General features: G+C 47.2%; 1 protein-coding gene across 1 annotated transcript in view; it reads right to left on the bottom strand.

The window, feature by feature from the left end:
* The window catches only part of TNFRSF21 (TNF receptor superfamily member 21), a gene marked incomplete at both ends in the record, with an annotated part of 35353 nt that overhangs the window by 9061 nt on the left and 12775 nt on the right, over window positions 1–13517 (bottom strand). The window contains one exon of the mRNA XM_080341656.1: window positions 1873–2138. Coding sequence (XP_080197782.1) covers window positions 1873–2138 — 266 coding nt within the window. The remainder of the gene's footprint in view (window positions 1–1872; window positions 2139–13517) is intronic.

A 13517-nucleotide genomic window follows, 5' to 3' on the forward strand; every position in this document is an offset into this window, starting at 1 on the left:
TCTTCCACATGTCTAACCTGAATCTCCCATCTTCTAGTTTAAAACCATCACCCCTTGTCCTATCCCAACAGGCCTTGCTAAGAAGTCTGTCCCTGTCTTTCTTATTGGTCCCTTTTAAGTACTGAAAGGCCATCATAAGGTCTCCCCAGAGCCTTCTCCAGGCTGAACAACCCCAACTCTCTCAGCCTCTTCTCATAGAAGAGATGTTTCATTCACAAAACAAAAAAGCTCTATTTTTCATTGCTGTTTTATCTATTCTTTTTTTCCCAAGCCTGCTTCTGCAAGGCCACTTGCTGGACAGGTGCAGCCCAGCATCCCCATGTGCCACCAATGGGGCAACCCGCTCCTTCCACCAAACCAGTTTGGTGCAGAGAGAAAATGCCTCGATTTGTCTGCATTTTGGACAGAACAATTACCAAGAGTGAAACCTGAATTAGCTCTAATTAAAGGCTTTCCAACCAGCAGATTTGGCCCCTGTTGCCCAAACCACTTCTCACAGCTTTCTACATCCCTCCCATGGCCACTCCATCACTGCCTGCAGCCGCAGAGTGGGAGCCGATCCAGTGAGAGGAGGCAGACAGGTTACAGCAGGTAAAACCTGGCAGAAACGCAGTGTGCTGCTGTGCTGAATCTGCACCCTGGGGTGATTTTGAGTTTTGACATCCCACGTGTCGCTTCAGTGCAGCAACTGGTCCAGGACCTTCAGGGTAGAAGAACAGCCAACACCTAAGGCTGATCATGAGGGATACTCATGCAAAAAAGTCTGATCAGATGCATGGGGGAGGAGGATATGCCAGCTCAGGTAAATTTGTTAAGAAAAAACAACATATCCTTTGCTGAGATGAGCCCTGTTTCTCATACGGACCCACCTGAGTCAACTGCTCAAAAGACCAGCAACCCAATTTTACCAGTTTCTAGGCAAACAAGTGAAAGCTGTACAGGACCATCACCTTTACAAGCACTTGCAGAAGACCACCAAATTATCAGAGCCAAAAACCCAAAAGCACAGTGACAGCTAAGGCAGTGGTGGCCAAAGCAAACGTGACTGAGGAACCTTCCAATTATTTACAGTCAGCTGAGATCCTGCTGCAGGATATTCTGCAGTAATTTATTTATTCTCCCTAAATATGGGACAGCTTGTTTTAAGGCCAGAGCTGCCACGGAACGGCAAAAACCCTAGAGGACAGTATACAGAGACTCCCCCATGCCACCCATCACCCACTTGGAGGAAGCAATTCATTGCTCCACAACAGCAACATTTAGGGCTCAAAGATGCTTGGCCCTTCTCACAAAATTCTGGGCACTTAGTTTTAGCATTTAAGAGGAAGCTGAAAGGTGAAGGCTTTTTCCTTCATGTCCCCAACACGATGGCTCAAGTACCAGCTCTTAGTGACAACCTTCAAAGACACATGGAAACCACAACACGTGGGACTACCAACCTTGTCAAAACTTTGATGAAATTTTGAGCAAAATTTGGCAAAGCTTTGCTCAAAAGTAACATAACACTTAAATGTAAGCCCCTGAGAAGTTCTATGGGGTGGGGAGGGGGAGAAATTTTAAAATGAGGGTGGAGAAACACTGGCCTAGGTTGCTCAGAGAGGTGGTGGATGCCCCATCCCTGGAGACATCCCAGGCCAGGCTGGATGGGGCTCTGAGCAACCTGATCTGGGTGAAGATGTCCCTGCTTATTGCAGGGGGTTGGAGTGGATGAGCTTTGAAGGTCCCTTCCAAACCAATCTATTCTATGATTCTATGGAGTCCATCTACTTGGCTTTTAGCTAGGCTTGATCCCACACACCCCCATCCTCACCATGGCCAGACAAGATGTGCACCACATCATACAAGAGCACCCAAAGCCCAGCCCATTGTTACCGGCGTGGTGTCCTCCATCAGGCCTCGGATCTTCTCCACCACGTCGTTGCGGCGGTGCTGGCGGAGGGCGCTGATGAGCTGGGCCAGACTGGCCTCGGGCCCGCGGATGGTCCAGTGCTGCAAGGCGGCGTAGGCGCGCTCGTGGTCGGCCGCGTAGCCATTGGAGAAAGCCGCCACCTCCCGCTCGCTGGCGTTGCAGAGGAACTGGTAGATGTCCTTCCACTGGCTCCCCACCTGGGCTGCCACCAGCTTCAGGATGTCGATGCCTGTGGGGCAGAATTGCTACAGGTGAGGGATGGGGGTTTGCAGCCTCCCAGCATTGCAATTCTAAGTTTTAGCAAAGCTTTTCCCATCCCCAAATAGCCAAGCTTTTCTTCTCTTTAGGTGGTTTTTGTTTGGAGATTTTTGAGGCATCTCGTCAATGTTTATAAATATCTCAAGGGTCAAGAGAACAGATTCCTTTCAGTGGTGCCCAGAAACAGGATGAGCAGCACTGGCCACAGACTGAAGCACAGGAGGTTCCATCTGAATATGAGAGAAACTGCTTTTCTTTGAGGTGCCAGAGCCCTGGAACAGGCTGCCCAGAGAGGTTGTGGAGTCTCCTTCTCAGGAGACATGCAAATCCACCTGGACACATTCCTGTGTAATCTGCTCTGGTGAACCTGCTTTAGCAGGTGGGTTGGACTGGATGATATCCATAGGTCCCTTCTAACCCCAACCATTTGTGAAAGGCCTTTTATGGAGCTCTGCAGACAAGCTGCACACGTAACGTGCTCAATACCTCCTATGCAAGTAAGGGGTGACAGACCCATGGGTTGCTCCAATTGAGGCACACCCACCCTAAAATTAACCATGTTAATTTAACTGCAAAAATTCCTGTACTTTCCAGCACAGGAAAAACCCTGGTACTTGGCCACCACATGGCTGCAGGAGCAGGGAAGATAACAACACACTTGCCTGTACATCTGCATCGCAGCCATCACTTTGGATTAAGAGGTGAGTCACCAAGGCACCTCTATAAAGACGAACATTTCCATAGCAGAGCATCTACAGCAGTTATGATTGCATGTAGCGCCATTTCCAGCTTAGACTCGTGGGATGACTCAGTTACAGGACAGGAGACCCTTCCCCAAGCAAGTGTTGAGTGAATGGAAAATCTGCTATGGGATCTGAAAAGCAAAAATGCAGAGCCTCCCCCAGAAAAGCCCTCAAGACACGTTGGTTCAAGACAGAGAGGGTTTCCTCCCTTTAGCTTTGGCAGCCTTGCAAACAGCACCTCATCATTGCATCTCCTCACAGGTCAGGAGTTAAACCTCCCAATAAAGCCATAGTAGCTAATCAACCCTGTTTAATCAAGCCGAGCAACACCTTGTTTCAAAGTACCACATGAAGGGTTGGTGTAGGTGACCTGCAATGAGAAACTCACTTTTTCCAGAGGTAACCACACCTGGGGTTTCCTCATGGACCAACACACATCTATTGCTACAGAGACAGTCTCTCCATCCCTCCGCAGGCATGACAGCGGTGACAGCAAAACCAGCTGCTTACGGAGGATTATCATAGCCAGAGTCTTTCCTGCTGGCCTAAAATGTCACAATTTCTAACACAATTTAGATCAAACCTCCCAACTGCACCTTCATGTCACAGCCCTGATATAGCCAAATAGATAGATATAATAGGTATATATATAAAAATATATAAACTATACAGCCTGACAGAGGAATATTGATATATCTTTTTATAGATATATTTAAACTATACAGCCTGATATAGAAATTTTGATATGTGTGTATATATGTATATACATACATACTTTTATATCTCTCTCTGTATAATATAGATATTTTATAACTGCTTGTATATACGCTTATATACTCTTACACATATTAAAAAAAACTATGCAGACTGATACAGATTTTTTTTACTTGAACATTTCTGACTAATAAAACAAGCTTATCAAGACCTGCTATATATAGACTTTAGTTAACGCTTCTGAGCCAGATCATGTAGCCATGACCCCACAGTGCTCAGAGCATCTGCAGCCGGTGTTTGACCAGCTCTACAGCTGAAACACTGAAATATAACCCGCATTTTGCATATCCCTACCCTCCCCGCACCGTAACCACCAAACCTCCCTCTACCCAACTGATTTACAGCAACGTAAATCTCTAATTATGGATATAGGAGAGCCAGGGTTTCTCCTAGCATAAAAGCTCAGTCCAGCATGCTGAGCCACCCAAAAACCAAACCAAGTGCAAGATTTGGTTTTAGTTGCAGAGAGACTCAGAAGAGGAATTTGAAAAGAAAAAAGGCCTTTTTCATTATTCAAAATAAGCCCAAGACAAAGACGATGTTCCCCAGCATTTAGCAACAAGAAAAGGCTGCGAATATGCTATTGAGATTTATGATGGAGCTAATTATCTGAGGCACATAAATACATATTATCATCCATCATGCTTCAACATGCTAGCAGGAATTAAGCCTGGCCTTGTTAACTCCTCCCGTTTCTCAAAGACAAATTCCTCTCCCTTGATGTCCTTACACTGGGGCTGGCTGTCAGTCCTGCACAGGAAGGACAGACAGCCCAGGTAACGCTGGCACCTTTAGGTATCACACCCCTCTGTTGGTAAGAAGCCCAAAAGCCAACTCAGGTTTGAAGTCAAATCCTTTAAACCAGCAAATTAAACCAGTTTTGGCAGAAAAAATAGTAAACCACTGGGTTTACGCAGCCAGTGCTTAATTTTATAATTTTATCACTTGATCCAGGAAAAAAATATTAATCCCTGAGTTTGAGGGTACTAATAGCTCTGCAAGGTTTGTGCACCAAGGTAACAATGGCAGTGCAAAGCAGGTCTGCTGCTGCCTGTTATATATATATATATATATATATATCTCGATATATATAGATATAATGATATAGATATATCTCAGTGCATTAGTTGTCATCCCAGTGTGTAAGTCATTATGTCAGAACTTTTTCTACTCCCATATTCAGGGATTATTTTTTTCCTGGGTTGAGTGATATGTAGATAAGGTTGCCCATTTATATCTATACATGTATATAGATCACAGAACTGGAATATTGTGTCCAGTTCTGGGCCCCTCAGTTCCAGAAGGACAGGGAACTGCTGGAGAGAGTCCAGTGCAGGGCAACAAAGATGATGAAGAGAGTGGAGCATCTCCCTTATGAGGAAAGGCTGAGGGAGCTGGGGCTCTTTAGCTTGGAGAAGAGGAGACTGAGGGGTGACCTTATTAATGTTTACAAATATATGAAGGGTGAGTGTCAGGAGGATGGAGCCAGGCTCTTCTCGGTGACAACCAACAGTAGGACAAGGGGTAATGGGTACAAACTGGAACACAAAAGGTTCCACTTAAATTTGAGAAGAAACTTCTTCTCAGTGAGGGTGACAGACACTGAACAGGCTGCCCAGGGGGGTTGTGGAGTCTCCTACTCTGGAGACATTCAAAACCACCTGGACACCTTCCTGTGTAACCTCATCTGGGTGTTCCTGCTCCATGAGGGGATTGGACTGGATGAGTTTTTGAAGTCCCTTCCAATTCCGGACATTCTGTGATTCTGTGATTTAAATAAATAAAATGCTGCCCATTTTATACATGAAATGAGCAGAGCCAGGTCCCCCCAGCAGTGCTGTCCTGCAGTAGGACAAAGCATTACAGCCAGGTGGAAGCTTTGCCCACATCCACTCCCACACATATCAGCCATATAGTGGCATTAAAACAATCTGCTGGTTTATGACCTCTGCGTGGCACATCTAGTCCTCCCAGAAAAGGAAAAGCCCATGCACTACCTGCTCCCATCTACTTATTTAATGCTGATAAATCCCAGTATTTACAGCTGCTGTACTAGTGAGAAAAGTTTTCAGCTGGTCACAACTTGATTTGCACCAGTTTTATGCAGTGGCACAACATTTATGTCCTAATGTTCTCGCACAAGATTTATGACAAAACACTCATGCTCCTATTGACATTTTCAAGTTCAGTATATTTAATCTCACTGTTCAATAAAGTGGCCCCATAAACATGTTTATATCCCTTAGCAATAATATCGCACGGCATGAGAATGCACCAGGCAGCAGAGGACTTAATGGTGTGTAATAATCTTTGGAGAACAAATGTTCCATTAAAAACAAATTTGGAAATGTCTACCTTAATACTATAAGAACCTTAAACTCATTTTCTTGCAACTGTTAAATGAATTTAAGCCCCATATGTTTGCTTCATCCACCACAATATTGTGCAAACAAAACCCCAAAGAGATATGGAAGAGACACAGATGTGAGCGCAGATTTGGCTCCAGTCAGTTAGAAAACCATTGCTCCCTCTGTTCTTGAAAAATGAGATTATAACCATTACATGACAAGCTGCGGCTGCACACTGCCAACTATTACTGCTCAAGCCATTTACAGTAACTTAATTCACTTGTTCAAAAATAAAATAAAATGTTAATGCTTATAATAAGCTTAGAGTCCTATTATTTCTATATTTCCATAAGCCCTACAGGTTACTCTGTAGAGCGCTAATAGTGCCAGAGCATCCTGTTGGGATGGAAAGGTCCTCACCAGGGTGCATGGAGCAAAATAAACACTTCCACCTTGGGTACCAGGTCCTCCTCACCCACCAAACCAGGTGGACCTTCTCCCACCACGCTCATCCGCACACCAAGGCTGGAGACAACACTCAAAGCCCTCCAGGTCACAGTAATCCAAACTGAAACAGCTAAACTTGGCAGGGATGGTGCTTTAACCCACCTGTTTTCATGTTTCACACGTGAGGCTGGTCACAGCCACGTCAGTGCAATGCTAAAGCTGCTCTAAGCTTGCAAATACCAGAGAACAGCCTGAGTCCCCCTCCTTTTTTTGAGACAGGCCATGGGAACAGCCTGGGAGAGCTGCCACCACCCTGCTGCTAATGCAGGAGGCACCACCACCCCCTTCACCACCACCAGCAGGAACCATCACCATTTATCACCCAGCATCGCTTGCCTGAAAGGACACTGGAATTAAAGAGGAGCCCTTGCTGTGAAGCCTCCTGAGATGAGTCCAGCAGAGCTGTGTGTGCAGTGGCCATCCCAGAGAGGGCAACGGCAGCATCTGAAGGATGCAGGACGTCCATCTTGTCTTGGGTACCTAGACAAGAGGCATTTCAACTGGAATTGTCTAAACATTGCGATGAACCAACTCCATGTATTTCAAAGTCGCCTGGTTTGTTCAATCTGGAGAAGAGGAGACTGAGGGGAGTCCTCATGGCGGCTACAGCTTCCTCACAAGGGGAAGAGGAGGGACAGGGCTGAGCTCTTCTCTCTGGTGACCAGTGACAGAACCTGAGGGAATGGCAGGAAGATGTGCCAGGGGAGGTTCAGGTTGGACATGAGGAAAAGGTTCTTCACCCAGAGGGTGCTGGACACTGGAACAGGCTCCCCAGGGAGGTGTCCCAGCCCCAAGCCTGACAGTGTTCAAGAAGAGACTGGACAACGTCCTCAGACACACGGTGTGAACTGTGGGGTTGTCCTGTGCAAGGACAGGAGTTGGACTCCATGATCCTTGTGGGTCCTTCCAACTCAGGACATTCTATGATTCCAGGCAGGCCTACAGCCAACAGAGCTAATGTAGACAGTTCTGCTCACACAAGCAAGATGGACAGACGCCTCCAGGGCAGCGCAAGCGAGCAGCAATGCCGAATATGTGTTCAGCTCATCTACAAAGATGCTGAGATGAAAGAAGGACCTTCGTGGAGAGGCAGGGCAGGTCTATAAAGAGGTCTCTCACCTCCAACCATGCTGCTTGCCCCAGTCTTCCTCACAAATGTTATTTCAGTGCCTTCCAGTTGCTTATTTTGAATCTGATTCAAGGTTTTCCACACCTGTTTCCAACTCCTTTGGATGTCTCCTGCCTCACTGCATGCGCACAGTTCGACATAGACAGAGCAGTCACCCCTTCCACTCATGAACGTCGCTGAGATGGCCATCACACAAGTGCATGGGACTCAACCATGCTTTAATGGTTTGTTCAGGATAAGCCTCACTCCTCTCTGACATTACTTATTAACATCTTCAAGTGAACTTGAGAAGAGTGGAATAGCTACCCTACCAGAAAGCTACACCCAAGCACCTGACAGCAGATATGGTAAAGTTTAACCACAGGCCAGCCACAGAGGAGCTTTGGTTCCTTCCTCCCCCACCCTCTCACAAACAAAAACCACCACTATTCTCATTTTCAGAGCTCAAGCCAAAAGTAATTTGTTATTTTGCAGAAAACTGGTCACTGAGAAGCTGCCGCCTTCAAGGAGAAAGCTCATGCTCAAGTCTACAGAGCCCTTCCAAGCCACATGTCCTGTGGTCCCACTCATAACAAAGTTCAACATCAGTTCAAGTGCTAGGCTGTCTTATACAGCTGGGAAGGAAAGGTCAGGAGATACCCCACAACCTGTGTCACACGTGTGGTCTCATCTAGTGAGCAGCCCATATGCCCAGGCCTCCAGAGCCAGCTTCATGAATTTCCAGATAGGTTGGATTTCAGGAAATCCACACTCCATCCCTTCATTCACAGGGATGAGTCCCACCAGTCCACCCATGACACCTGCAGGAACTGACTTCCACCATCCCAGTACCAACCTGGAGCTTCCACCACCTGCCTAGTAACACAAGTATTCCAGAGGTGGGCAATATTAATTGCTACACCCACCCAACACAGACCAATGGCTTGTTCATCAACACAATCCAGACCTCCCATAAACTTCCACTTAAATTTGAGAAAAAACTTCTTCTCACTAAGGGTGACAGACACTGGAACAGGCTGCCCAGGGAGGTTGTGGAGTCTCCTTCTCTGGAGACATTCAAACCTGCCTGGGTTCCTATGCGACCTCACCTGGGCGCTCCTGCTCCAGCAGGGGGATTGGACTGGATGATCTTTTGAGGTCCCTTCCAATCCCAAACATACTGTGATACTGTGATAATATAGACATTGAAATTCAACTTTTCTCTGCAAAAAGACAGGATTTGCCATCACCGAGTCCTCACCCTACATGGGAAGAGCTGCCATTTCATCACTTTCTCCATCTGCCCATTTCAGAGCACATGGTACCATGCGAAATGACAAATCCTGACCGTAACAAACTGGCTGGATTTCGGCATTTGCACAGAGACAGAGAAGATGAAACATCATGGGTGGAGATCAAAGGGCACACACAAGTCAGACAGGAGAACCACAGTGATGCAGCCCAACCCTCGCTTTTTCAGATAAAGCTCCAAATCACTGCGAACCGAGCTGTGTGCCTGAGCTCATCCCACCCACCTCCTCCAAATATCACCCTGACTCATGCAAAACAGCCACAGCCTATTTTTACCTCCCAGCGCACACCAAGTGCCTGCATGAGCAACTGAGCCAGGATGCAGCACATCCCAGCTCCACTTGACAGGACACCACGGCTCAGCCAAACCAGCATGTAGAAACCCCAAATCCCCAACACAAATACCCTTCCAAAATGTGAAAGTTTCACCGTTCTCCCCACAAAAAAGGGGAGGTTGTTTAAAACTCAACACAAACCTCCAACCCTATGCCCACCCCTAAATATAGTTTACGCCCTAAATGAGGAGGTTTGGAAGATGCTCAAGGTCCTGCACTTGGGTTGGGGCAACCCCCAGTACCAATCCAGGCTGGGGATGAAGGGATTGAGAGCAGCCCTGTGAGAAGGACTTGGGGGTGCTGGGGGATGAAAGATTGGACATGAGCCGGCAATGGGCACCTGCAGCCCAGAAGGACAATTGTATCTTGGGCTGCATCACAAGCAGCATGTCCAGCAGGTGAAGGGAGGTGATTCTGCCCCTCTGCTCTGCTCTGGTGAGACCCCACCTGCCGTTCTGTGTCCACCTCTGGAGCCCTCAGCACAGGACACACATGGACCTGTTGGAGAGGGGTCGGAGGAGCCACAGAAATGATCTGAAGCTGGAACAGCTCTGCTGGGAGGACAGGCTGAGAGAGTTGGGGTGTTCAGCCTGGAGAAGAGAAGGCTCCAGGGAGACCTTACAGCAGCCTTTTGGTACCTAAAAAGATCTTTAAGAAAGATGGAGAGGGACTTTTAATAAGGACATGTAGTGATATGACAACAAGTAATGGATTTAAACTGAAAGAGGGTAGATTTCGATTAGATATAAGGAAGAAATTCTTCCCCATGAGGGTGGTGAGGCACTGAACAGGCTGCCCAGAGAAGCTGTGGATGCCTCATCCTTGGAAGCGTTCGAGGATGGGTAGGATGGGCCTTCGAGGAACCTGGTCCAGCAGAAGGCGTCCCTGCCCATGCTAGGGGTGGTGAAACTAGATGGTATTTAAGGTCTCCTTCAACCCAGACCATTCTATGATATAAATATCCAGACACCCACAGATGCCAACCTAAGGATTGAATTCGCGTCCTGTATTTTTTTTCCCCAGACGAAGCCTTGGCAAGCAAGGAAAAAAGAAAAATCTGCCTTGTTATTTGAGAAGTTATGTGTGAAAGCCTTACCAATGTGAGAAATCACAGCCCCCTCCCCAGTGCAGAAACCGGCACTGGGTTTTTTTTGGCAAAAGCACCTGGGCTCAGTGTGTTTTTCTGCAAGGACAACCCTCCTCTCCCCACCGAGCTGCCCTGCCTCCAACACTCACATCTACACCTTAACAGGCAAGGCATAAATTCTGATCCCTTATTCAATTAATTCAGGGGCCTCCTGGGAATTTTGACCATGAAATATTTTTTTTTTCCCTGTTTTTTTCCCATTTTTTTAAGCAGATTTGGGAGCAAACGCACCAGCTCCCCAGAGCAGCTCTGCAGAGCCATGCACACATTGTGGATAGACGGTAGCAACACAATCAAGCACTGGTCTTCAGGCCGGCTAACGCAGCAAGGCTGAGGAGCAAGATATGATAAACCTGCACATGATTAAGTTTCCTCCTCTCTCCACAGAACAGCAGCCTCCCTCATTTGTGTTTTCCAAGGCTCCCTTGTACCATTAAGCCTCGGTCAGCTCCTACATACACCCTTTGGAAACCATGCTGCTTCCCAAAAGGTCAAGGATGAGTTTGCGGCCAATCTGAGCAAGTTTTTAAGACAAGTGGCTTAAGGAACATGTTTTTTCAAATAGTCCTGAGACATCACCCCAAAGCTCCCACAGCAGAGCTCTGCGCTGCAGATGAAGGGTTGCTTCATCCCACCCTGAAGTAGAGCATCATGTTCATGTTGGAGCAAATATAGCTTAAAACACAGAGCTCCCATGCAGCCAAATAAGCTCCAGTGAGGGGGCATCCCTGTTTTAATGCTCAGCTGTGCCACAGCATCCATATTTCTCATGGTGCCCAGCACACCCCTTCCTCTTCCAATTTAAAAAGCTCCTTTTCTGCCTAGGTCTCACTTTGCAGAGGTGGACAGGCTGATGTTAGAGGACCAACAGTCATATGCCTGTAGATAATTAAGCTGCAGATACCAGAAAAGAAACTTCTGTGAAATAAAAAAAAAAACCACCAACCCGCAAACAAAACCCAACACATTCTGCCTCTCTGTTTTGGCAGGTAGACAAGACATTAATCCCTCATCTCACGCTCGGCCTGCCAGAGTCATATTAGGGTTTGCACACAAGCACAAGGCTGCTCCTCGCCAAGCATAACCGCAATTACCAAATTATGTGAGCAGCAATGGGCACACCTGCCCGCCTGAGACGCCCTCAGCCATCGCTGCCCTACCTGTGGTCTGGGCACAAAACCTTGAGGTCACAGGTTGAGACTGGTGATGCTTTTAACCCCACCACTCCTCCCCATGCTCTGCAGATTTGCAGAAGAGACAGAATCCGCAAGGGTGTGTTTCCACAGTAGCTCCCCCATCCTCACCCTGCCTCCTGGTGTGATGCTCCTGCCACCAAGCTGTGACCTGCTCAGGAGCTGATCAAAGGGAAAGAACACCTCTGCAAAACAAAACCACTACACTAGGTGCCTTTCATCTCATTTACCCATATGAGCACCAAGGAGGGGTCCTGAAGTAGCATCCAGCGCCAGGGAGCCACCCAGTAGACCTGCAAGTGCCATCCCTGTAGCTGGGTTTCCCTATTTATGATAGCAGCTGATTATGAAACAATTTAAGGCTTAAGAATATCCACTGCTGGGTTGTTTCCCTGCACTCGCTTCCCTTCATTAGGGGATGGATCTACAAGAGAGATTACAGTTATGCGTGGGCTTGTTTAGTCAACGCGCTGTCTCTTTAAAAGAAGAGAATCAAGTAATTTTACTCTGATAAGCATCTTCCAACACTAACCATAAATGAGTATCTGATTCCACATGAGGACAAGCCTTCAGTGACCCAAGATGTCCTGATGCGAACTGTCAATGCGCCCGCTGCTCGTATTCACAGGGGATACCCTGGAGCTGCAGCGCAGGGCCAGGCTCTCCAGGGCACAGGGCTTTCCAGCAAAGCTCTTGTCCCTCTTCCAACACCCTCACTGACCTCTTTTGGAGAAGACCAAGCTCAGGCTTAGCCCTGGTTCTACAGCAACTGAGCTACTCACACAAATCCCCAACAAAGATGGTCCCAGCTCCCAGTGTGATGACAACTGAGCATCCCAACAGCTGAGCAACCAAGACCCCAAATCCCAACACTCCCCCCACCTTTTCAGCTTCATCCCTCAACTCCCCACTCTGCTTTCGATCCTGAACCATTTTCAGTACATGCTCATCCACTTGCAGTCAAGCCTTGGCTCCATCTTGGCTGCAAAGAACAGTTTATTTCTCCAATTATTCAACCAGAGGCTTTCTGGCTTCGTTCTCACCACCCACTGCAGTAATGTGCAATTACCAGACTTGAGGAAAAATCAAAGGGAAGCAGCATCTCATGCCAGGCCAGTACTGCCAAGATCTGTTCTTCGGTCTTTTAACTCCAAAAAAATCACCAAACTCTCTTCTTGCCTCTTAGAACATCATTCAGGCAGCTTCTTCCATACACAAGAGGTTTTACCCCCAAACAAAACATTTAACAGCCTTTGCCTTTCATCTTCTACTACTCAATGGGTGAAAGTCAAAGGCAACACTACCACCAATGTCTGCAAGATTATTTCAAGTCCATCTTCACGTTTGGCATAGATTGATGTCCAATTTAGCATTCCCGAGACATTCGGAGAGAGGCTTCAATTCTCTATTTTTATTACAAGCTCAACTCCTTGCCTTTGGCAACAGATGAAGAAAGGAATTGGGTATTTGCTAAAATGAAGGGATTGTTTAGAAGAAAGTGCTTCCAGTGTGTAGGCTGCTCTTGATCTTCTAAAGAAAGCCGTCATACAAGGTTAAAACCACAGAGCTCTATCAGCCCAGTACCCACGTCGTTCAGGCACCACACTGATTATTTTTTCTCTGGAAATCTTTGGCAAACTGCTTTTCCCCTTTGGATTCCCATCTGCAGGGCTACCACGTAAGAGCCAGCTGAAGCAGCAAGAGGTCCATCTTCCCCAACCGTAACTGGTGTTTGCTCTACCCACGTAGGTGAGATCTTGGGGCTCTTTCTTGGGAGAGCCCCTGTCATTGGGACGGACACAAGGACAGACATGGAGGTAGGCTGGCTGCTAACTCAGACCATTAGTCATCAGAAGCTCTTCCCAGACCTCTGAACCATTTAAT

Source organism: Nesoenas mayeri (assembly GCF_963082525.1).
Source record: "Nesoenas mayeri genome assembly, chromosome: 3".
NCBI classification, from domain to species: domain Eukaryota; kingdom Metazoa; phylum Chordata; class Aves; order Columbiformes; family Columbidae; genus Nesoenas; species Nesoenas mayeri.